At 45.4% G+C, this 26231-nt stretch overlaps 1 protein-coding gene across 5 annotated transcripts in view; it reads left to right on the forward strand.

Annotated features, from left to right (window-relative positions):
• The window catches only part of OBSL1 (obscurin like cytoskeletal adaptor 1), a 69718-nt gene that overhangs the window by 36297 nt on the left and 7190 nt on the right, over window positions 1–26231 (forward strand). For all 5 annotated transcript variants that reach the window (XM_079986360.1, XM_079986363.1, XM_079986362.1 and 2 more), the window contains 11 exons: window positions 4580–4855; window positions 6904–7179; window positions 9189–9464; window positions 10023–10298; window positions 12343–12609; window positions 13043–13312; window positions 14221–14487; window positions 19135–19401; window positions 20893–21005; window positions 21272–21425; window positions 23387–23548. In XM_079986360.1, coding sequence (XP_079842486.1) covers window positions 4580–4855; window positions 6904–7179; window positions 9189–9464; window positions 10023–10298; window positions 12343–12609; window positions 13043–13312; window positions 14221–14487; window positions 19135–19401; window positions 20893–21005; window positions 21272–21425; window positions 23387–23548 — 2604 coding nt within the window. The remainder of the gene's footprint in view (window positions 1–4579; window positions 4856–6903; window positions 7180–9188; window positions 9465–10022; window positions 10299–12342; window positions 12610–13042; window positions 13313–14220; window positions 14488–19134; window positions 19402–20892; window positions 21006–21271; window positions 21426–23386; window positions 23549–26231) is intronic.

Consider the following 26231-nt stretch of genomic DNA (forward strand, 5'->3'; position numbering starts at 1 on the left):
GAGAGCTTGTGCATGTTGTTCTGAGCATGAGTTCGTAAGCACTCCACGTACTACAAATGCAGGCCTATCATTAGTGGCAGATTTTGGGTTATTGCTAATCACCAGCTATTTGTTACATGCAAGATCAAAATGAACAAACCAAAACCCATGCAGCCAGCTATACAATAAATAATAATACAATACATTTTAAAAGCCAGGGCAAATAAGAAGAACATCTTAACCTGGAGCCAAAATATAAAATACAATGTAGGAGTTTCAAAGCTGGAGCACCACCAGCAAAAAGGCTCCTCTTCTTCAGGGATATGGGTGCCCCCCCTTCTGTTACTATGGGGAGCACCATTTGCATTTCCTACACCTGGCACAAAAGTGACTTGTGCTGCCCTTTTATTTCTCTGAGGCTCCAGAGATGGCCACAACCACAGACATGCATGTTGTGTGTGGCGAGGTGAAGATTTAGGCTTGGGAGACTTGGGGTTTGAAGTTGGCTTCACACTCAAGGCTGAAGACCCAAAACCACAAACGTCAGGTTCATGGAGTTCTATCACAGAAACAATGTGTTCCATCTCATACATAGTGATTTGAAAATACTCTTCCTCATGCACACAAGATCCCCTTTTGCTCCATCATCACCATCAGCTTATTTAAAGCATGTGCAGAAAAGTGGGGAGATCACTTTGATGAATGGAAGAAACTTATTTTTCCTTGCTATGCTCGCTTGCCAGAACTCAATTTTTAAAATGGACAACCCATAAAAATGTAGCTGAACTGAATAAAAATGCTCTCTGGTTCCCTGGAACATTGTAGATAGTACGGTTCTAATATGGCCCACATACCAAGGTTTCTCCTACCCAGTCCAAAGAACTGCTGTGTTGGGTTGGGAGGGGATTTGAAGCCCTGCTTCTTCCTGATACCAGTTCAGATCTATTGCTGTTCCTGAGTGGACCATTTCTTTTGCTTTAACTGTCTGGTTTTAAGGATTGCCACAGTATTTTACCAACAGAGGTTGTATGCCTATAGCAGTGGAATGGCAGGCTGAAACCAACAGTTGAAGTTTATCTTGTTATGTAGCTGCAGTGATAAGAAATGCTGTGGCCGTTGAAGGCCATTGCAAAGGTAGCAATCCTGTCTAGGCTGCTTTATTGAGCTACTCTTTACATGCAGTTATCTTTTGGTGTGAGACATGTTCTCTGATTGTGATGCACTCTCTTAGTCTTAGTTATGTGAAAGGTTAAAACTGCAGGGGAAGAGGTTGCTATGTGCTGTAGATTCATTTCAGGCACAGAGGAGAAGCTGAAGAAGACTTTTGGTCTTGTCCAACCCCTAAGACTCGATTACTCTGAAATTTTATTAGATAGGTAGCAGCTGCTTAGTAGGAGTGTATGATGTTCTTGTGGGGTGATGGGTGGGGGGGTGTCTTTATGATTTACCAGTGAAGTAGAGGTTCATAATGTGAAGGAGATGAACAGTATTCATTCTGCACTTCCTTGAGATTGAAAACTGGATCCCATCACCTTGCTGCTTTGCTTAGAGAAGGGTATTCTTAATAGGACTGTTGCTAGCTTTGTAAAATGAAAACTTTTTATGAGTGCATCTGGCACGATTAAGGTGGGTTAATGCAAGACAATACTGAATAGCATGGATTCAGGGGTCTTCTCCTCAGATAGAAACCCCTAGCTTCTTGGTGCCAAAAATGTTTTCCACCCCACATCACACCAATAAGCAACAGTAGCTTGCAAACAGGAAGCTCAACAGGAAGTACTTAATTAAATGGTACTTCTGGTCACAGGAGTATAGAGGGACAGTTGTCATTTTTGGCACAAGGGTTTCTCTGTTTTCTCCTGCCAATCATAAAGAAAGTGCCTTTCCCTTATTATTGGTTTGTCACAGCCAGTTCTCCAAGCTGGGCTTTATAGTTACAGTATTGGGGATGGCAGAGGAATGCAAATTCCACATAGGGAAATGAAGAATTGAGGATAGCTGCAACACATTTTTTTGACATCTTGTATGTTTTGAGCAGAAACCCAGGGAAATGCTTAGCCACAGGAATGCTATCAGTCACCATAGAGGCTGGAGTAGTTAACAGTGGTGTTAGCAGAGGGTCCCCCTAAAAGAGGGCACAGATTTGCATGTCATGATGATGATAATTTTATTATTTGTATCCTGCCCACCTGACTGAGTTGCCCCAGCCACTCTAGGCAGCTTCCAAGAAATAAAAGCATAATAAAACACCAAACATAAAAAACCCCTTCCCTATACAGGGCTGCCTTCAGATGTCTTTTAAAAGTTGTATAGTTATTTATCTCCTTGACATCTGATGGGAGGGCGTTCCACAGGGTGACTATGAGCCTGCTCAGTCTGTTGTTCAGGTGTTCACGGTTGATGGGCAACGTCAAGACCCCCGCCCGACCCTCCCGCTGCTTTCCCTTCTCAGGGTTCGGTTTTTTTAAAACATTACTTGGATTGGACCACCCTTCAGACAAAGAACTCCTTCAAAAAGAGGAATGCTGTCTGCAAAGCAAGACACATGGCCATTCCATAAAGTATGCATTGGCACCTGAAATATACTCAGAGTCGAGAGTGGATTTCATGCTCTTTATTCAGCTCATAGTGGTGAGGAGGAATGAAAGTCCCCTCAAAGTATCTGCTTTATATACATTATTTACACAATGGGCTGCACGTGATTGGCTAATTCCGGAATTCTCCTGTAGGCCAATCAGGTTGTGGATTCATTTCCATCTGGAGCCGGATTAGGTGGCTCCTGCAGACCAATCAGACTGCTGCATTCTGAATCCTATTGTTCTAGGACCAATCAGACTGCTGTATTTTGGATCCTATTGTTCTAGGACCAATCAGACTGCTGCATATTGGATCCTATTCAACTCAGTACATAACAGCACCCCTAACACTTTGATGAGAACTGATTAAAAGTGAGCTGGGCTTTGTACACATTACTGGTTAAAATGCAGCAAGGTCTCCTCCCTGCTGCATTTCAAATCATAGTTGCATGTTGTCATACACATCATTACAGCTGGATGTGTTTCCAGGTTGCCTGCTGTCTGTCCATGCCAGTGGGCAGAGAGGGGGCGCGGAAGGCTTAATATGACTTATGTTTTCAAATTGTATTGAAGCTCTTTTGGGGTAAAACACATCAAAACTCAGTATTTCTCAAGAAACTGCAGGATAGATGTGGATTGTGGCTAATGTCATGTGTACACAGCTTCCCAAACCAGTGGTGAGTGTGCCCTGGATGCAGAGTCAATGGGAGTGTGTACACAACCCAGTGTGCTGATGAGAACAAAAGGAGTCTTGAGTGGGGGGAAATGTCTGCTGTGCTTTATAGTTTTGGCCTCTAGGTGGCACTGCATTTGTGGCAGTGTGGTGTAGTCTTGGCAGTGGATTTGTTTTCAGTAGAATCAGCACGTAAGTGATTATCAGACAATTTCTCAGAACTCATATCCAAATGACGGGACGGAGGCCAGGAAACAGGATGTTCTTCGACTTTTTTTGGTGGGGGGAGAGAGTAAGTAAAGAAGCAAGCAAGCAGCCCCAAAGGAAAACTCCGTCAATTAATAAACTTGAGATGGAGAAAGATTGCATGGCCCACGAGAAGCGTGCTGGTTACACACAGCTAAGGGAAACTTATGCCCTGATGCACATTTGATATGGGAATTTGTCTCACAAGCCAAAATAATTTGTTATGAAGGCAAGGAAACAAAAGGAGCAAAATTCCAAGGCAATTGGGCATCTTAAGGGCCCCCCAAAACACACGCACACGTATGTGATGCTGCTGAAGGTGTATGTGTAGACATGGTCAGCCTCTTGGAGGAGAGACCCCTGGGAGGCTTCTGTAAGAGGAGGATAAGATATGTTTTCACGTGTTGCTTCAGTTAGGCATATAAAGCCTACAGTGTCCCGGATGCTCACATCATTTGCATCCTCCACTTTTCTTCTGCAGGAGCAGTGATTGGATATAGCATAGCTAGTTTGAGACAGGTGGCTCAAAGTCAATTTAAACTTGACATGTGAAAATGACAGTGCCCTCCATATCACTTGCACTTAAACTCCTTTGCCCAGCTTATTTCAATTGATCTTAATCTCCTTTAACATTGTAAACCTGCCCATTGGCTCAAAATGCCCAAAACACATTTTTTTTGTATAGAAAATGGAAGTAATTGTTGTTATATTCTTTGCTGTGCCCAGGACTCTTGCTACCTGACACTGTTGTGAGCAAGCCTTCTTGGTGCTTAACTGAAGTCACTGGGACTGACCCTAAGCAGCAAGTCATCCCCCAAGTCAAATGGACCCATAGCCTCAGAATGATGTAACATTGGTTAAACCCATGGAATTTAGGTGCCCCAAGTGATACACTTCATTTCATTCCAGTTCTCTTAAACAGCACAGTGCTTAGGATGCATTTTATGTACAACCAGGAAAAAAATAGTCTCTTGGGTAGGGAGGCTGTTGTTAGGATGAACACAATATGGATTGCAGAATGCTTTGCACACTAAGAGCGCTATGAAAATGTTTACTGGATTGAGAAGCAGTGGAAAGTTAACAGAACCTTTGTTTATGCTGGCAGACCCCCCAGTGCGGATTGTGGGGCGTGATGAACTGCAGACTCAGCACCGCTGCCTGACCTCGGAGGACCTGACCCTGTCTGTGACGCTGTCTTGCCCTAAAGGAGAGGTGAAGTGGTACAAGGACGGAGAGAAGCTGCAGGACACAGACCGTGTGCGTCTGGAGCAGGATGGCGCGTGCCATTCGCTGGTGATTCTGGGAGCCGAGCACTGTGATGCAGGAGAGTATCTGTGTGACAGTGGTGATGACAGCCTCATCTTCTACGTCACAGTAGAGGGTAAGATCTGGGCCTGGAAGGAGAGGGGCCGCTTTTGAGAACCTTAAAAAAAATATCATTTTTTTCAAGGCAAGAATGCAGTCTCACAGCAGAAAGAGCATCATGTCCCAGTGTACAGATTGCTTCAATATTATTTCAGTAATCTAAATTCAGTAAGGGATAAAAAGGTTTCGATGGGAATTTGTCCTCCCACGTACATTTGCAAAAGGTCAACTTATTCACAGTCATTACCTTTTGTTTCGTGTTTCCATCAACTACAGTTCTGGCTGCTATTGTAATGTTGCCCACAAATTCTCAGTGTCTCTTGAATAGAATCTCGGAGGGATCCTCATAATGTTAGGAAAAGAAAGAGTGGGAAATTCATATCCTGTAATTTATTGCCTCGGCTTCTTTATGCCAATAGCATTCAGTTCCTTCTCCTTGACACCAACATGCATGTAATTAGCTTGCCTTCATTGTTGCATCTCCAACTTCTATATGAAATGCCACTGATATAACATCTTGTAACATTTATCATTCAAAGCACCTGTTAAGTGGGATCTCTGCAACAAATAATCTCCCATCATCCATGGTGATTTTATGAGTTAAAACTTGTTCTTATTGATGTTTGCAGTAATAATGAGAGTTGTGGATACTTGGTGCTTTAAAAAAAACCAGCAGCCCAACAACAATAAACATTCAGTACCAAAAAAGCTGTATTCTACATGAATTACTTATGAAAACTAAGCAAATGCATATCTATTTGCTTATTTTCAAGAATGCTGGTGGTTTTGGAGAATACTAGCACCTCATCTCCAACTGCTGTTGAGAACATGTTTATATATAAAAATATTTAGATACCGCTGTATCACAGAGTTTTACAATATAAAATCATATAGTAAAATCTTTTTTTTTTAAGAGATGGGTTTTAACCACTTAATGTGGAAACTCAGAAGGTGCCTGTGAACAGATAGTAGCTGTGGCAGAAGAGTACAAAGGACAAGTCCCTGGCAGATTGAGTTCTGTTCTGGGGTCAGGGGGCACTTCCAAACCGTCAGTTTTTTTACGCAAAGTAAATTGATTTGGTGCTGTCCTGCAACAAACCCACTTTCCCCAAAAACTGGACCTTTTGTGATAAGGAAAGTGATGGGAAAATTCACTGGAAAAGGTCAGAAAACAACTGCTTGATGCAGAATTGTATAATCTCCCCAGGAATTAGAATGAATACTTAATAAACAACCTCCCCGCAGACTTGGTGCAAACATGCTCTATAAGCAGGTTGTCTGGAAGTGACCTGGAGCAGGTCATAAAGCTACTGGTGGCTGCTAATCCTGATCACTGTATATTACCTCCAGTATATTCCATACAGTCTGCTTTTGAATGCCAGTTTCTGGGGAGCACAAGTGGGAAGTGGGCAATTGCACCTGTGTTTTGCTTAGGCATTTGGCTGACCATTGTGAGAGCAGAATGCTGCACTAGAGAAGTCTTTGGTGTGACCCAGCAGGACTCCTCTGGTGTTGTTACAGCTGCCCACCCAGGAAAGAGACCCAAGGAAATCACTCCATCTGTGGACAGCATAACAGGCCTCACTGGACACTGAGAGGGCAGCAAGTGGTGGGCAGTGAGAACACCACAGTGTATGAGTTCTAATGCGCTGGTGTTTGATGTTTCATAGCAAACTGCCTATCAGTCCTTCATGTGTCCTCTGAAATCAGTCTCATGTGAATACACTGAGCTTTTAAGGTTCTGCCCATTTAAAGGAATCTCTAGTTTTCCCCTCCCCCAAACCTGGGCCTGCTTCATGGTGGAAAGGAAGTGAGATAGGGTTGAAATTTGCTGCCTCATCCTTTGTTGGGTCAGAAAAGCACAATGTTCCCCACCTTTTTGTGTGGTATTCCTTTGTGCCCCCTCTGCTCCATCTTATCTGTGTTGGTGCTTGTGTTCACCTTCTGGGGGCTCTTTATGACTACCGGATGGCAGATGGTTGTGTGTGCCTTTCTTTCTGTAGACCTGCAGGCCCTGTCTGTGCCCTGCGCTGTGACACCTTGTCTCTTTCTCTGTTTCCTAAGAACCTCCCATCTCCATTGTGGGAAACACAGGGGTTCCAGAGCACCACTCGCTGGTGTCCGGAGAGGCTCTGGTATTGGCTTGCAAGGTGTCTTCGCCTAGTGCTGCTGTGCGCTGGCTACGGAATGGGGAGGAGCTGGTACCCAGCAAGCGTGTGCGCATTGAAGCCCATGGGAGACAACGCCAACTCACCATCCTTGGAGCCAAGCCGGGAGACTCAGGCTCCTATGTGTGTGATGCAGGCACTGACCGAATGGAGTCCATAGTTAAAGTGGCAGGTGAGGCCTCGTCAAAAAAAGTGAGAAAACTGGCAAGCCATGACTGGGGTTGAAAGTCAGGGTTACAGAGAGGTGGGCGGCTCAGAAATGTTGCTTATCCCATTCCTTCTTCACTGGATGGAGAACTCAGGAGCTGGTGTCGTGCAATTGCTTGGACCAGAGGTAGTCAAAAAGCAAGCTAACAAATTGCTGCCCTTTCATGACACCCAAAATCTGCTGCCTCAGCTGCCTCACTCTGTCCAGTGGTTGGGCCAGCCTTGGCTGGTTTCTTTGCTTTGTAGCAGGGGTTGCCAACCTTTTTGGATCCATGGGCATGTTGTAGGCACCATACACAAACAGCCAAGTACACACCATAACCTATTCTACTGGCTACAAAGAATGCTTCTTTCAAGCCTAAATTCAACAGGAGGGGACCCTGTGAGCACCAGGGAAGTCCTCTGGGGGTGCATGCATGCCCTTGGGTGCCACAGTGGTGACCCCTGCTTCATCGATAGCATTTGGGAGGTTAGTACAGAGAGCCGGAGTTGTGCTCCCGCCTTCAGGCTCAGAGGAACTTAGTAATGGAACGCGGCAGGTGACAAGTGAAGGGTTCAGGCTGCTTCTCTATCTGCACTCTGCCAGTGAGGGGGTTAAATTTAACTTCGGCCGATTCTCAGGCGCCACTGCTTCTGCACCTTCTGCCAACAAATGCTGCCCTCCTTGAAAGCAAGGGAGGCCTTATTGACTGGAGGTTGTTTTTCTTTTCTTAAGTGTGAGGGGGAGGGAGTTGGCAAGGGCTGCCCCCACCAGGCCAGGACAGGTGCTTTGAGGAGAGGCAGGGAAGTAATCCCAGTGGCCTCTGCCAAGAAGGTAGGGTGCCAGCAGGCAGAAGCAGTGGCCTTTCCAGCATCTGGGACTGGGCACCATGCCTTTTTGGGAGAAGAGGAAGCCAAAGAGCAAAAACAAGTGCTGGGGGCAGCAGGACACATTTCTAGAGTGGCTGTGGATTTTGTCTTGAGGCAAATGCTCAGCTCCATTCATTGTGGCACCCACTGCCAGGGCAGTTCAGGACTTAGAACATACAAATGCTCACCAAAAGCAGTGAAATTTTGCTACCACATATAAACGAAGCAAGTTTGCTGACATGCACTTGCCCCACATGATTTATTTTATTTCCTGAAATGGGTATGAGTAAGAAGGGGTGGGAGCAACAAGAGCAACCATGGAGTCTTGCTACTGACTATTGAGTCCTACTTAGTTTCCCTCTGGATTAAGTGTTCCCTGACATTGCCTATGTTAGGGTTGCCATATTTCAAAAAGCAAAATTCCTGACACCCACAAAGTAGTTGAGACCTCAAAAATGTCGAGCTTTTTTGGGGAACAAACCCAAATTATTAAGCTCCCCCCAAAATAGTGATCTTAAGCTTTTGGAGCTGTTTCCACTGCCTTTTCCATCACATTGCCATACATCCAGGTTTTCCCTGACATTTTGCCACTTTGGCAAAATTCCCCCGATGCCATTTTTACACCCGAAAACAGAAAATTATGCACAGAGGATGTCAGGAATTTTGACTCCTGGGGCAGAAAATCCAAATTGCACTTCCCAGCGATGCTGTTGTATTTGATTATTATAATCTGAGAGGCTGGACCTCTTTTCTCTAGGATCTTTTCTGCAAACAAAATGTTCATACTTAATAGAAGGAAGCCACATATGTTGTTGTCTAGAAATGCTGAATTTGTGCCAGGCAATCTTAATTATGTACTAAAGTGCTATCACAAAATAAATGATCCAGGAGAAAATATGTTAGTTGGGGTTTATGTAAAATACAACCCCTGTAGCTGTAGAGCTACAGCTTAAAAAAAGAAAAACAGCAACCCTTGACAATTTCTTGCCTTTTATTGGCACAAGTCCAAGACCACCTCCTTTCACCAGCCTGCCTGCTTTGCAGTGGGGTTGGCTGTGTTTTCACAGGACAGCAAAATGTCCCCTGCCTTGCTTAAGAGGGAGGTCTTCTATCTCTTGTTACCAGCACCCCCTGTGCACATTGTGAACAAGAACGATGCCCATGTGCCTTTGGAAGTCCAGGAAGGGGAGAACATGACCCTGGTTGCCCGTCTCTCCCAAGAGAAAGCTTCTGTCCGGTGGCTGAAAAACATGCGGCCCCTTTATCCTGGGCCACGCCTGGTGGTGAGCAGCGAGGGGGCAATATGCAGCCTCACCATCAGGCAAGCTGAGCCAGGTGACAGTGGCACCTATACCTGTGACACGGGGGATGATGAATTGCATTTCACAACGTATGTGCAAGGTAAGATGGGCCCACCAGTTCCCTTTCTAGGCCTGATGGGGCGACAGTAGCAAAGAGAAGCTTCCAGAACCAAGTCCCCCCTCCTCCTCCATTTTCCTTATGTTTCTGGAAGCCTGTGGCAGCCATTGTGGCAGTTCCATTCTGTGACATTGGCAGTGGGAGGAGGATTGGAAAAGTGTGTGGTATCACAAGGTGCTGTGGCAGGAGGAGCATGTGTTTGGTGCTAGGAGCTGTAGGGTGGTCCCATGTGTGAACTATCAACCTACAATATCCTCCTTGCAAAGGTATTTCCTCCCTGGTGGTGGTGTGGGGCAAGGGGGAAACTCATGGACCAAACATCAAGGTCTGATGGAAGTCTCCTGTGTTCCCCAGTAACAAGGGAGAGTTGGAGTGACACACATAGAACAACTAAAGAGAAAAGCCAGAAGTGGAGTTAGCTGCATCAATCGACAAGGTGTAGGGTGGGGATTTGAAGGAACCACTTGGCTCAGCTGGGCAGATTTTGGAGACCATTTTGACCACCTTCTACCCTCTCTAATCCTCTTCTTCTTCCGCCAGAGGCCCCCGTGCTGTTTGTTCCCAAGCCAGAGCATCCAGAGAAGGTGCTGGTGCTGGAGGGTGGCAGTGCAGTGCTCTCTGCCATCGTCTCCAAGGAGCCAGCTATGGTGAGGTGGGAAGGACCTCGAGGGGCCTTGGTGGCGGGCGACCAGTGCCAGCTGCGCAGAGAGGGCCGGGTCCACAGCCTTCTGCTGAGCAACGTGGGCAAAGCAGATGCTGGAGAGTACATATGCCACTCCCATCATGACCAGTTGCGCTTTGAGCTGAGTGTCAAAGGTGAGAGGTCTGTGTTGGGGAACACGGGAGGCAATCCTATATGAGACTGGCAGCACTTCGGGGCTCTGTGGAATGGGCTGAACAAAAAGGAAGCAAGTCCCATTAGGATGGCTTGTGAGACTCAAAATGGAGTGAGGATGTTTTGTTAATTTAATGCTTCTCCCACATAGTGGCCTCCAGATGCTTTGGACTACAACTCCCATCAGCCTCAGCTGGACGCCACTACACAGGGAAGCCTGCATCAAATGATTTTGTTAAAGGGAGAATTATGGCAGGTGTGCCAGCTTCTACCCTACTGGGATAAGCCACATGGGTTGAAATTCTCCCTTCTACACAATGGTCAAAGGAGCCTGCTTCACCAAAGTCTCTGTATTTCCCAGTGAACCTGTATCTATTCCCAGTGAGCCTTGCACCTTTACTGGCTAGTCCAGCCTTCACCAGCCTGATGTTCTCCAGATGTTTTGGACCACAATTCCCATGCTGTCTGGGGTTGATGGGAAATGTAGTCTGAAACATCTGGATGATATCAAGTTGGAGAAGGCTGGCCTGGAGCAATTGCTAATTTAGTCTTATTCCAAACCTGACGGCTTTCTTTACAAGGGATGTGGCAAGCACAAAACCGTGAGCCTCTCCCTGCCACATGATAGCCTAAAAGCTCACTTTTATATAGCTATGCTGTGTTGTTCAGGTAGTGAAGGACAGGGGCAGTCAGCAGGAGAGAACTGCAGGTGGAGTTGAAGCTTTGCTTGGTGTTATCTGTTTGGTAGCTCTTGATCTAGAAGAGACAGACCTCCGGCCAGTTTCAGAAATAGCCTGTATTTTTTCCTCCACACACTGAGAACAATCAGTGGCTATTAGAAGTGATAGTTAAATAGATTGTCTCTATTCATAGAGGCAATATTGACCTAATTTCCAGGTGCTTGGGGCAAACAGTGAGATGATCCCCATTGCGATGCTCTTGTATAATTCCAGAGGCATCTGCCTGGCCACTGTAGAAAACACAATATGGGGTGAGAAGGGCTCTGCTCTGATCCAACAAGGCAGTTCATGGTTTATGACAATAAGTAGCAACCAAAGCTCTAGCACACAGGCCTCGTCTGTATGCTTATGTCTCTTATTTGGATCCCCACTTTGATCCCCCTAATCTGGGTTTGCACTTTAGCGATTGTGGAGTTGACTTTGCTTTGAAGGGGCCCGAGCCCAGTGGTGGAGCGTGGGATTTGCATGTCCAGCATTCTTTGACTCAGTCCTTGGCATCTCCAGTTAAAGGGATTCTAGAGTGGAGGGCCAGGAAAGCTAGTGCAAGAGACTTTGGTTTGTTAAGCAGAGGAAACGACGCTGGCCTGACTCAGTACAGTAAGCCCACAACTTATACAGGGGTTACTTTCTGGAGGTGGCGCTTAAAGCTAAACTTGTGTGTAGTTAAAACACTTTGGGTTCAATGGCGGGTGGGTACTGTATACTATAAGGCAACTTCATATACACAGGATTTTTATTTTTTCTCCAACCCCTGCCACCACTTTTATGAAAGCAGCTTGTACTTTCTACATAAAAAACTAAAATCATTTATCTGCCATATTATATTTTGGCTTGGTGTAGAGCTTGGAACAGTCCAGCCCTTTTGTAGCCAAGATTGGAAAGCAGGGAGTCCAGTTCCCTGTGCTCAAATTCTGTGACTGGCATAAATAATGCATGTTTGCATGTGTTCACATAAGTTCCTTATTTATTCAGCAATTTGGAAGAGTTAAGAGTGAGTGAAGAGTGCTACTTCAGAAGCCTTTCCTTCTGAACTTAGTGAAAGCCGTTCCTCAATCTTTTGGGTTTCTTCAGAAAATTATGTCCTCAAATATTTATTTGTTTTCATGAAGGTTGGAAATTTAGAAAGAATTGTGGGTCTTGGGCTTCTGCAAAAGATCTGAGTTGCTGCATGATCAGGATTTTCTGCAGGTTTCCAGACAACCACCACTACTCGCAGTATGTAAGACGGCAAGTGTTCTGCCTTTTGCCTTCTCACCTCAGTGGTAATATTCCTTGCCCTCCTCAGAGCTGCCAGTGAAATTTGTTCGGGGTCTCTCAGATGTGCTGGCGCTGCAGGGGGAGACAGTGTTGTTCTGGTGTGAGCTGTGCAAAACCAAAGGCGATGTCCTCTGGCTGAAAGATGGGCAGGAGCTGGAAGCCAACGAACACCAGGAGATCCGAGCAGAGGGACGGGAACGTTCCTTGACCCTGAGACACGTAGGGCCTGAGGATGCTGGTGAATACTCGTGTGAAAGCAAGGATGACCGCACCCTCGCCATCCTCACAGTGCAGAGTGAGTCCTTTGGGGAAAGGGCCTGAGCTCAGTGGTTTTGCATTCAATGTTTTGCATGCCAAATGTCCCACATTCCATCCCCAGCATCTCCAGATAGGACTGCGATGGGGAAAGACACCTTTCAGATTTCTGGAGAGCTGCTGCCAGTCAGTGTAGACAGTTCTGAATGGGATGTACCAATGGTCTGACTCAATATAAGGCAGCTACCTATATTATTTCCCATGGAACAACTTGCTCTGGTTCCAATAACCTGTGTCCATAATCCTACATACATTTTTATTGTGGGCCACTGAGATGCTATGAGGGTTGGGTGCTGGGATACCCCCACTGGACTGACAAGATACTGTGTATCAATAGGCTTCTGGGATAGCCAGGCCCCCCCCCCCCCAGCACAGGCCTAGCCATCCCTGACTCTAAGCACTTTCTTCCCCAGTCCCTAGATCAGTGGAAATCATTTCCGAGCTCCACAACTTAACTGTGCTGGAGGGGGATGATGCCACCTTCAAGGCTGTGGTGTCTCCAGATGACGTGGCTCTCAAGTGGCAGCACCATGGCCAAGATATAGTGCCCAGTGAGCGGTTCGCCACCACCAGGGTTGGGCTGTGCCACACCCTCACCATACAGCAGTGCCGGCTGAGTGACACTGGCATAGTCACTGTCCACGCAGAAGGTCTGGTGAGTTCAGCCAGGCTCAGTGTGCAAGGTAAGAAGAAAGGCGATGCTAGCATGTGGTTTTGGGATGGATCAAAGTGTTGGTTTCTGCTCTCTTCACTGTGCAGCGAAATGCTTGTCACAAGACAATGTTTACATTCCAGTCAGAGTTGCTGTTGGAGTTTCTCACGGGAAAGGAGACTGGATGTGACGTACACTGGTTTCCTGTTTTTCACTGTTCACACTGTGTTCTCTCCGTGCTTCAGAGGAGAGAGGATGCTTTCTCTGCTCCGGCAGAGGCAAGATGTTTTTCTGTAATCTACCAGCTTTGAAGTGTAAATAAAGTAATATAGAGTATGTGGCACGTACTCCTCATCATTCCGCTGTGCTTGGGACACTGCAAATTCAACACAAAGGAGCATCTAAGTAGCCGGGCGGTGGCACGTATTGGTAGTAAGCAGGAGTAGGGACACCTGTATTTACCCTATCTATCATGTGCCCCACCTTGCTTCTGAACTGTGCATTAAGGAAATGCAAATTCTGCTGTCTGAATAAAGTAAACAAATTAAGAACAATTGCCAGTCTTTGCTTATTTGGCATGATATAGTTTGCTTCTTTAGCCCTGCAGAGCTCGCAATAGAAGCTTTGTTGGAAGTTCTTCTAAACCTCACCCTCACCCCTTGTCTTATGAGATTTTGCCTGCTGCTGCACAATTGATTTTTTTTTTTAAATCCCCTGTAGCTCTACAGGTCCTTGCACTTTCAAGCAGCGAAACTGAGATTCTCAGGGTGCTGGATTCTGTAGCCAGTACCAAATTCTGTTCCAACCAGCATGCCAAACGCACCTGGACCTTGATGGTTCATGGTTCTCTCCTGATAGAGAGGCAGGGGGCATGGCCTGGTAACATGCCAGGATAGGATATGAAACTGTAGTTGACAAATCTTTGACTTCTTCCTGCAGAGGCTCAGGTGATATTTGTGCAGACACTGCGTGACTTGATGGCTGAGGAAGGGCAAGACGTCTGCTTGGAAGTGGAGCTGAGCTTGGAGAGCGCAGAGGTGCAATGGATGAAGCAAGGCATCCTTCTGCAGCAGAACACCAAATACTCCATGGAGGCATGTGGGCCTCAGCGGACCCTTACCATCCACAACATTGAGCTTGCAGATCGGGGCACCTACCGCTGTGAGAGCCTGCATGACCGCACCCAAGCCAGGCTGAGTGTAGAACGTAGGTGCCAACCTCTGACTTCTTCCCCATCCTTTTTTGTCTCTCTGATCTGGCTGTAGATTATCTGTGGCTGCCACAATTTTTTTTTATTTTTTATAAAAAATTTTATTAAGAGTTTTAATAATACAATAAAGAAAAAAAGACAGAATAAACAGAAAACATCGAAAGAATAAAACAAACATAAGATTTTACATCTTGTAATAACCATCTTTTCTTCATTTTTCCCTTTTGGACTTCCTCACGTCTCTCGCTCCTACATTCCAAGTTAATAAAACTTTAGCCAGCAACTTATCACCTTATTTTCATTCTTATTGTACACAATTCCAATATTTTATCCCTAACTTTGAATATATTTATCAAAATCCTGGATACCTAATTTTAACATGATATTCATTCAAAATTTATCTTTCTCATGAAATTCACTCATTCTCATAATCTTTTCCGCTAACTTTATGGTGCCCTGTTGTGTGGCTGCCACAATTTTAACTGGTGTAGCCATATAGAATCATAATTCACTGCTGCTGAAGGAGTTACATTGGTTGCCTATTCGTTTCTGAGCCCAATACAAGGAGCTTACCTTTAATGTCCTAAACGGCTTTGGACCCAAATATCTGAAGAAGCATCCCTCCCCCTACCAACCTGCCATACCTTAAGATCTTCAGAGGAGGCTCCTCTGCATGTTGGAGGAGGTTTGGTTTGTGTCACAAACACAAAACTCTACATACCGGAAAACAGGCATTTTCAGCTCTTGCCCTTGTTCTGTGAAATGTCCTTACCTTTGCCAAATGTGAAGCAGCAACCATCAGTTGCTTAGGATGACTTGTAAGGACTTACCTTTTGGCCCAGGCAAACTCATAAGATTGGAACCCACCTTATGTATGAATCCCCTGAATCTGTTTTATATGTTTTTTAATAAAATACCTTTTTTTAATTTTAGGCTGTAGTTTTGTTTTAATGGATTTTTTTAAAAAAATAATTTTTTATTGCATTTTTCACAAAAAAGAACAAAAAAACAAATTTTCACAAACGTTACAAAAGAAAAAGAAAACATAGACAAAAAAAGAAGAGAAAAAAGGAGATTTTAACATAAAAAAAACTCACTTTCCAATTATAACCTTCAAAACCTTATTTTCCTTACTTCCACCCGCCTCCCGATCTTGTATTCTATGTAATAATTAGTTCAGCAAGCTCAATCTTTGTTCATTTTGATTCTTGATCCCTCCCTTTGTGCTCTTATTTAACTCAGTCACTAGAACCCCTTCTTTTCCTTTTCAATGTCCTCAACATTCAAAGATTTTACAGTGTTTTTGTAGATAGACTTTAAACTTCTTCCAGTCCTCTTCCACCTGCTCTTCTCCTTGATCTCGAATTCTGCCGGTCATTTCAGCCAGTTCCATATAGTCTATGGAACTGCCATTCTTCCAGAGTGGGTAGATCTTGTGTCTTCCAATACTTTGCGATGAGTATTCTTGCTGCTGCTGTAGCGTACATAAAGAAAGTTCTATCCTTCTTTGGCACCAATTGGCCGACCATGCCCAGAAGAAAGGCCTGTGGTTTCTTCAAGAAGGTATACTTAAATACCTTTTTCAGTTCATTATATATCATCTCCCAGAAAGCCTTAATCCTTGGGCACGTCCACCAAAGGTGAAAGAATGTCCCTTCAGTTTCTTTACATTTCCAACATTTATTATCGGGCAAATGGTAGATTTTTGCAAGTTTGACTGGGGTCATGTACCACCTATATATCATTTTCATAATGTTCTCTCTTAAGGCATTACATGCCGTGAATTTCATACCGGTGGTCCACAACTTTTCCCAGTCAACAAACATAATATTATGACCAACATCTTGTGCCCATTTTATCATAGCCGATTTTACCATTTCATCCTCAGTATTCCACTTCAACAGCAGATTATACATTCTCGACAGTATCTTAGCATTGGGTTCTAACAATTCTGTTTCCAACTTTGATTTTTCCACCTGGAAACCGATTTTCCTGTCAAAATGATAGGCCTCTCTTACTTGAAAATAATGTAACCAGTCTCGCACCTTGTCCTTAAGTTTCTCATAACTCTGCAATTTCACTTTGTCTCCCTCCTGCTCCAAAATTTCCCAATATTTTGGCCAATTAGATTACATATTAAGCTTTTTCAGGGCCTTTGCTTCCATAGGTGAAAGCCACCTTGGGGTTTTATTTTCCAATAAATCTTTATATTTCATCCAGACATTAAACAATGCTTTCCTGACAATATGGTTTTTAAATGCTTTATAAATTTTAGCCTTACCGTACCACAAATATGCATGCCACCCAAAAACATTATCATATCCTTCCAAGTCTAAAACGTCCGTGTCTTCAAGAAGTAGCCAATCCTTCAACCAGCAGAAAGCTGCTGCTTCATAATATAACTTAAGGTCCGGCAGGGCAAACCCTCCTCTTTCCTTTGCATCAGTAAGAATTTTATATTTTATTCTGGGCTTTTTGCCCTGCCAGACAAATCTAGAAATTTCTTTTTGCCACTTCTCGAAGCAGTCCATTTTGTCAATGATTTGTAACGTCTGAAACAAAAACAACATTCTTGGCAATACATTCATTTTGATAACAGCTATTCTACCCAGTAAGGAAAGCTTCAAATTTGTCCAAATTTCAAGGTCTTTTTTCACTTCTGACCAACACTTCTCATAATTATCTTTAAATAGATTTACATTCTTCGAAGTCAAGTTCACCCCTAGGTATTTCACTTTTTTCACCAATGTTAAACCTGTTTCTTCCTGAAACCTTTCCTTCTCTGCTGTTGTTAAATTTTTCTCTAAAACCATAGTTTTAGATTTATTCAATTTAAAACCTGCCACCTGACCAAATTCTTGTATTATTTCCAAAGCTCTTTTAGAGCTAGGGATTGGCTCCTGTAATGTCAGTACTAGGTCATCTGCGAAGGCTTTAAGTTTATAGTGTTTAACTCCGACCTGTATACCCTGAATCTGTTGGTCCCTTCTGATCATGTTCAGCAAGACCTCCAGGACTGAAATAAAAAGCAAAGGGGAAATTGGGCAGCCTTGTCGTGTCCCTTTCTCAATCTTAACTTCTTCTGTAACTACATTGTTCACTATTAATTTTGCCTTTTGTTCTGAATAAATCGCACCTATACCGTTTCCAAACCTATCTCCAACCCCCATCCCTTGCAGATTTTTCCTCATAAAGCTCCAAGAAATATTGTCAAAGGCTTTCTCCGCATGAATAAATATCAATACAGCTTTTGTATTTATATTAACTTGTAATTTTTCCAAAATGTCAATTAAATTTCTCGTATTATTTGACAGTTGCCTACCTGGGAGAAAGCCCGCTTGGTCTTTATGTATCATTGTTACTAAAAAAATTTTCAATCTTTTAGCCAAAATATCAGCAAAAATTTTGTAGTCCTCATTAAGTAGGGATATGGGGCGGTAGTTCTTGAGTTGTGTCTTTTCTGTCTCATTTTTCGGAATAAGCGTGATATAAGCTTCTTTCCATGACTCCGGCGCTCTTTTCCCTTCCATAATTTCATTGCAAACCTCCATTAGAGGTTGAATTAAGTAGTCCTTCATGTCTTTATAATATTTGGAGGTTAGCCCATCCGGGCCTGGAGACTTGCCTAGTTGCAGATTCTTGATGGCACCTTCAATCTCCTGTTCAGAAATTTTGTCATTCAGTGTTAATTTATTCTCTTGAGATATTTTTTGTAGTCCATTTGTTACCAAAAATTCCTCAATTTTACTTTCATTCTGTGGCCCTTGTGTGTACAATTGTTTAAAATATCTCTGGAAACAGTCCTGAATCTCCCGTGGGTTTTGTATATTTCTTCCATTTACTTCAAGATTGGTAACAGTGTTTAATTTCTGTCTTTTCTTCAGCTGCCAAGCTAACAGCTTTCCACACTTATTGGCCGATTCAAAAGTTTTTTGTCTCATTTGTTTAATTTTCCATTCTATGTCCTGATTAACCATTTTCAGATATTGTGCCTGGTGTAGTTTAATTTCTCGTAGGATATCTTGTGACTTAGGTTTAATCCTTAATCTCCTCTCACCTTCTGTAATTTTCTCTAAAATCTTTTCTTTCTTCTCCTCTTGAAGTTTCCTCTTTATAGCATTTTGCTGAATCAAAAACCCCCTCATTACAGCTTTGCTTGCATCCCAGATTACTCTTTTCTCCACAGTAGTCTTCAAATTTATTTCAAAATAGTCTTTCAAAGTTTTTTGGGCCTTCTTAACAATTTCAGAGTCTCTAAACAAGGTGTCATTCATTCTCCATCTAAAGGAACCAGTCGATGTTAGTTTCATATCCATCCTCACTGGGTTGTGGTCGGAGCAGATTTTTGGGCAGATTTCCACCTTTCGAATTTTGGGCGCCATCCCTCTTGTAATCCAAATTTGGTCTATTCTTGTCCAAGTCAAATTGGCTTCAGAGAAGATTAATGGATTTTTTTTATATTGTATGTAGTGTGCGCCATTTTTTTTTTTAATTAAGCAGTTTAGAAATGCTTTTGAATTAATGGAATACATCAATAACATTCCTAGCCAGCTGCCATTATTCTTGGGGAGCAGGCTGCTTTCTTGACAAAACCAAAATGGAACTTGCACTAATCTCTTAACCTTCTTTCCCCACTAATTCAGCCCGAAGAGTGACGGTGAGGAAGCCTCTGTTGGATGTGGAGACTTTTGAAAAGGAGACCGTGACGTTTGAGCTGGAGCTGTCCCATGCCAACGTGGCCGGGGTCTGGACACGCGATGGCATCCGTGTGAAGCCAAGCTCCACCTGCCGAGTGAGCGCTACGGGCTTTGTGCATAGCCTGACACTGCTGGGGCTCACGCTGGACGACTCAGGGACCGTGGCCTTCACCGCTGACACCGTGCGAAGTAGTGCCCGCCTTACTGTCCAAGGTACTGGGGCAAGGCAGTCCATGCGCAAAGGGCAGAATTGTCTTGTGCTAGATGAGCCCCACCTAATACATTCAGCAGGGATGGGCAGTCAAGGGGAAGCGATGGGAAGGAGATGCAAATGGGGATAGTGCCTGGAATGGCCCTGAGGTGAGGAAAGTCCTGTACATGCCCCTTCCTTCCTTCCTTCTTTCCCATGTGCAGCTGTCTGGGGTTGGAACCGCAGTAATGATACTTCCTGCTGCCCAGTTGGACCCTTGGGTCTGGGCTCTTCAGTAGCTGAGCAAAGCAAAAACAAAACGCATCCAATGCCACTATCCTCAGCACCAACACAGAAGTGCCAGCTCACATAGAATGCTGTGTTTAATACTCTCTTCTGCAAGCAGCAAATGCATTCTTTCGGCTGCAGCTCCCCCCGCTCCTGGGGCATGTCCACTGTGTTTTAGGAGATGCGCATCTCTCCCCTTCACATGCATTGACCACAACAAGCACTAGTTTAGGGATGGAGCATCATTTCCATTCAGCCATGCACATTCTGTGCTGGGTAGCCTTCTTGGGGTAGTGGTCACATGCCAGTGGTGGGTAGAGCCAGGGAAAAAGATGGGCAGAGCAGTTAATGTTAATTGTGCCTCTGCATAATGGGCCAGTTTCTGTACATACTCACACACCCCTTTCTATCCTCCATCCAGGCAAGCAAAAGGTATTATCAGAGTTCTCAAGGGCACATTCCAGCCAAGCAAGAACATTCAAGGAAGGTGCCAAGCAGGGCCTGTGAGAGATGTGGGGTGGGTGGGTGGCCTGAAGAGAGCCTCAAGGGCCTGAGATTCCCCATCCCTGCACTAGTCCTACAAGACTCTCAACCTGTCACTGCTTTGAGCTGCTTTACACTCAATACAGCACTTGCAGTTACACTAAACTTCTCAGTTGATACAGAATTTGCTGGCACAATATGTGGTGATCACTACTAGCTTAGGTAGCATTAAAATGGCAAGCTCACCTGGGGTGAGGCTATCAGTGGCTTCTAGTCATGATGGCGGTGTACTGCCTCCAGTATCAGAGGCACCTTGCCTCTGAATATCAGTTGCTGGGAATGGCAGCAGGAGAGGATGGTTGCCTTATGTCCTGCTTGTGGGCTTCCCAGAGGCATCTGGTTGGTCAGTGTGGGAGGTGGGGTGCTGGCAAGATAAGCCTTTGCCATCTGATCCAGCAGGTCTCTTTTTACATGTTCCTATGGAGCAATGTCCAAAGCTCCTTATTTCTGCAGGGCTGTGTCAAGTGCGAAGCACCTAACCGTGGGGTCAGGTTGGGAGTGGTGAAGGCAAGAGGTAAGGAAGATGGGCGAGTGTGTGCCTTCCACACTGAACTTGGGTAAGGGCTGCAGGGAGTGCCCTGTCTTGACTAAGCAGAGCATTATGCTGTCTCATTGATCTTTTCCGTCTCCAAGTCGATACATCTTTGTGCCACCTGCACCCGCCTTTGTCTCTGTCCCTGCAGAGCCGCCAGTTACTATGCTGCGCTTTCCCCAGGATATGGGCATCCCTGAGACAGGCTCAGCCACCTTTGAGTGTGAGCTGTCCCGGCCCCTGGCTGAGGTGAAATGGTACAAGGTGAGGGTGCTATCTCTAGCATTGCCCCCTCCTTTAACTCTCCTGGATCTCCCCGGAGCTCCCAAGAGCAGTGGTTTTCCTTCCAAAGAGCGTGGCTTGAGGCAGGGTGAGCCAGTACTTCTGCGATGCCCGCTTCCACATCTCCCCACTGTGCCCTTAGCGAACCCGAGAGCAGCACCCAATCCCCTGCTCTCTGGCATTCTCCTTCTTGCTGCCTTGCTCAGCCCTTAACCAGCCTCTCTTTTCTGTGTCCCCGGCTGCCCTAGGATGGGGAAGAGATCCAGACAGGGCAAAACTGCCGCATGTATTCAGTGGGACGCCGGCGCCTCCTACAGCTCAGCCACTGTGGCCTTGAAGACGCGGGCGAGTACACATGCGATGCTGGTGACTGCCGTGCCTCTGCCAAACTGAGGGTCTTTGGTATGAATGGCCTGGGCTGCATATGGGATCAGAGGTCGAGGAAGAGGGTTGGGCTATACAAAGCGCCCTTTAACTCCACATTCTCTGGGTGGGGGGTTGTCTGCTGTTCCCTTTTGCCATATGCTGTCGACTCACCCCCTGTCAGCATCTTCCTGGCACTGCCTCTCTTGTGCCTTGGAGGTAGACTTGGGATCGGCTACACCGTGGTGACTCAGAGTCTTGTTCCTGAAGCTTGTACAGCTTGTACAGGAAGCCGTGCTTAAGGATAAACATTCAGTGCTGGGTTTGAAAGGAAATCTTTCTAACTTATAATAGCATTTCAGCAATGGAAGAGCATGCCCAGGAGAGGAATCGTACTTCCTTAAAAGCCTTCAAGAAAACATTTGACAGCCTCATGTCAAGGTTGCTTTAAAAGCATAGATATCCCTTTTTAGAACTAGGAACTGGGCTGGAAGTGGATTGACTTGTTGGGTGATGATGTCTCCCAGCTCTGCGGTAGAAAGCAAGCTGTGCAGGAAAGTCTGGAGGGGATTAGTGGGGAGGATGGGACTCTAGCTTCTCAAGTTTTAATCTGAGCAGGGCTCAGCTTTGAAAGCTGATTTAATGCCAGGATATCTCTTGACATTCAAGACACCATAATAATGATAGAGATGTCTCTGGGCAAGCACAGAGTGCTGTCCTTCGTCCCTAAGAAAGGACAGCCAGCTTTCTCACGCACAACTGGAATGAGGAAGTCGGGGACACCCCCCCCCCCTAATTCAGACAGTATAATTTCCAGGCATACCTGACCCTTGAGTGACCAGTTAAGTACTGCTGCTCCTGCCAGAAAAAGTAATGACTGGGGTTACACAGACTTAAATTGATTTAAAAAAAACATTTTCTCAAAGAACCCCAGGTACTGTAGTTCTATGGTGGGAAAGGTGAATTTCAATCCACCTCACAAAACTACAGTTCCCAGGATTCTTTGGAGGAAATAATGAACATTATGAACATTAAACTGATGTAAAACCAGTTTGTCTGGAGTGTAAATATCCCTTAGGAGACTAGGAAACCCTGGTAGTATCTTAAGCTCCTTAGGCACTTGTAAGCTCTTTGATCCAAGTAGGGGAAGACAGAGGTAGTGAATACTAATGGTGAATTCTTTAAGTCAGAACATGAGGAACATCTGGCCCACATGCCAAATTAGGCCTGTCAGGGTCCTAATTGGGCTTGTGAGGTTGTTTTCCCCCATCTGTGGCTAGCTGCCCCACACTAGATATTAGGTGACAGCAGGTAAAGATGCAGCTGCAAAAGAACAACGGGGAGCCTTAAAGCACATTTCTAATTGTTCCTCTACAAGTGGGGCTTGCATATGGAACTTTTAAAAATGTGGTCCCACATGCAAGCCCTTATGGGATTTGTGCCACTTGGGAGTTTCCAAATCGGATTGGCTCAGTTGTTGCCAGGCAGGTCTCCCTGGGGAGTGCATTCCATAGTCAGGGAGCCACCACTGGAAAGACCCTTTCTCCTGCAGCCTTTCTCTGTGCTTTGACTGGAGGGGGCACTAAGAGGAGGGCCTCCAATGATGACCTAAGGGTCCGGGCAGGTATATCCAAGGGGAGATGTTCAGGAGGGCAGCACTAAATGGAAAATCCCTGATCAGAGGCTGCTGTTGAAGGCATTTGACTGGCCATTGTGGGAAGCAAGATGCTGGACTAGGGAGGCACTTTGTCTAATCCAGCTCTTTTCTATAGTCTGAGAGAATGTATTTACTGATTCTCATCAAATTAGCCCATTCATGGAAAAGGAAGTTTGCTTGGATGAGATCAGTCTTTTTGGGCCAGTAATAACCAGAAGGAGTCCCAGGGTCAGGGGTGGAAACAGGTCAGATGCAGTGTTCTCTGTGGACCCTGTAAGCCCATATGGCACCCAGTAGGAGGCACTCCTCAGCCCCAACTTCATGGCTTTCTCCCCCTCTGTAGAACGCCAGGTTCAGATTGTGCGGGAGCTGGAGGATGTGCGTGTGCGAGAGAACGAGAATGCTGTCTTCATGTGTGAGGTGTCACTCGAGGAGGTGAAAGGCGAATGGTTCCGGGATGGGGAAAGAATCAAAGTCAGCAGCATTGTGAAAATACGGCAGGAAGGTAAGTGAACCCCTTCCGTCTTGTGATGGTGCTGGGATGTGATCCCCTCTAACTTTGGGTCGAGGCAAGCAAGAATTGCAGCTGCTCAGGGACAACTGATGACAAGTCAAATTGTGAGACAATGGCTACATTAGGACTTCATGATAAACCTTAGTTTATTGTGATGGGGACAAGCCACTCTCTCCATTCCCTCCTCCTCAAGCGCAGCCTCAAGGAAGAGATTGAAAGTTTTTCCTTCCCGTTTCAATTAACTAGTTTAGCATTGCATCCCAACCCTAAACTGGCTAATTTTAACTATGGATTGCTTGAAACAGACTAGCTTCAGAACCCATAATTTGAAATGGGCTTGTTTCAAAAACAAACCATAGTTAAAATTAATCATAATTTGTCACACTGGAGGAGGAGAGCTGTGGGGTGGGCTCATTCCCATCACAATATACCTGTGGTTTATTATGGCATCTGAGTCGCCCTGGAAGGTGAGGATAGAAGCAAGCTTGATTGCTGATCCCATGTTCAGCTGTAATGCAAGTTGCAAGGGTAGATTCACACCATGGTTCAAGCACTTAGGGTTGCCGCTGTGAAAAGTGACATCTGTATTCATCCTAAGTATAGGCCTCTCCTGCAGTGCATGTCCAGAACACCGAAATGTGGTCCTTGGTCTGCGTGTGGAAGTCATGCTAGCCCAAATCCAGCACCAGGGACATAGTATCCCATCCTATTGTAATGCCTGAAGATGTGGCAGCCTTGCTAATAATAAAATAGCTTTGCTACAGAAGAATATCCTCTTCAGAAGAGAGGTGTGCTCCAGCACAGGAGAAAGGAGATGTGAGAGGAATCTGTGGGAAAGCTGCAGCTCTGTGGCAGAACAGACAGTTTGCATCAAAAAAGTCTCAGGTTCAATTTCAGGTACTTCCAGGTGGGGCCAGGAGAGAACCCTGCCTGAAGCCTTTGAGAGCTGCTGCCAGTCAGTGTAGCAACACTGAACCAGATGCAGCAATAATGCAACTTTCTGTGTTCCTTCTGATAAATTTGTGGATGTGCATTTGCCACTAATGTAAAATGCATTTCTGTTCCATTGATTTTAATGGCAGATTTAAGCACATGGATAACTCTGTCTTTGGAATAAATGGGGCATGTAGCTGGATTTGCACTGTTTGTACAGAAAGGCTGTTGGAGCAATTGGTGCCCCGCTTTCAAAAGAACACAGGATGCCTGGGGTGGGGGAGCCCAAGTCACTTGTCGTGGGCGTTACCCGATCACCTGTATTTGTCATTGCAACAGATCACTGGTGGGGAACATCTAGCCCATGGGTCTAATTATGCCTACTACGTTTAGAGGTTGGCCTACAAGGCCATTTTGGGAAACCACACCTACCTTTCCCTGACCTGATGTCATGAAGACAGGAGTGGGAAACTTCAAGCTGTGGCTAAAAGGAAGAACTGGGAGAGCACTCAAAGCACGTTCTTCATTTGTCCTTTGGAGCCAAAAGTCAGCACTTTTCAAATTTGGTGCCTTTTTCTCTGTTACCCTGAATGTTCTTCTTTTGCATCCACAGCTAGATTTCAAAAATCTTCCTTTGAATGTGGCTTGAAATCAAACCACATCAGCAAAGGAGGAGAGGAAGAACCAGGAATACTCTCATTTATTTCATTTGAAGCTTTATCACCCAATGTAGTGATTGATTGATTGATTGATTGATTGATTGATTGATTGATTGATAGGTCCCCACCATCACAGTGGCCCGTGGTGGCTAGGGGAGTTCAGGATCCGGCCCGTTGGGCAGATCCAATTCCGCACCCCTGCAATAGATGGGGATGGGGGAAAGAATTTCTCCTGCAGCTTCTGAATCTTGTGGTTTAACAATTGGGAAATTGAAACAGACACTCCGCTTTCCAAAAGATGTTCAGCTCCCAGGCAACAGCCGTTTTTTTCTTATGCAAACAGACACACAAATGTCGAAAGGCCTGGGCTAAGCAATCCTGCACTGTCTTAGGCACCCCTAGCCAAGGAAGGCACATGCACTTACAGCAACTCCCACTGTGCCCTGGATGCACATGCACACATGCTTCTCGCCTCTAGGCATCTGTCCCCAGGTCTGTGCCGTGTGGAGCAGTTACAGCAACAGTGGGACACCCCCCCCCCAGCCCAGCTTATGTACCCTCATCTGATGGGGGGTGGTGAGCAGCCTGAGGCTTCTCCTACACAGAAGCTGCCACTGCTGTTCCCTCTTCAAGCCTCTCCTGGTTCTAGGAGGCAGCAGAGCAGGGGGTGGTGGGGATTCAGCTGGCCCCTACCTTGCTTGAACAGACTCTTCCTCCAACATGTCCTGCGTGCCCATCTCTATTCCTCTTCCCCCGCCCGTCCTGGGTCCTGCCTCGTGGCCAGCCCAAACCTCATAAATCTCTGGTCTCCTCTCCTGGATTAATCCCTGGGCCTCCTGCCTCCACCACACACTCACCAGAGCCCTGCCAGTCCCTGACATAAACTTACCTCATGCCAAGCCTGTTGCTGTGCTGTTGGACCAGTCACTGAATCCTGAGAAGTGTAGGGGGAAATACTAAAAAAGGAAATAGAAACCAGTGGGAGAACAACAGGCATGTCGCCAGCATTGCTGGAAACACTAGCACAATATACCAGTCAGGGACTGTGCCAGCAATGACATCCACTGTTCATCTGGACACAA

This window comes from Podarcis cretensis (genome assembly GCF_951804945.1).
Source record: "Podarcis cretensis genome assembly, chromosome: 1".
In the NCBI taxonomy this organism is placed as follows: Eukaryota; Metazoa; Chordata; class Lepidosauria; order Squamata; family Lacertidae; genus Podarcis; species Podarcis cretensis.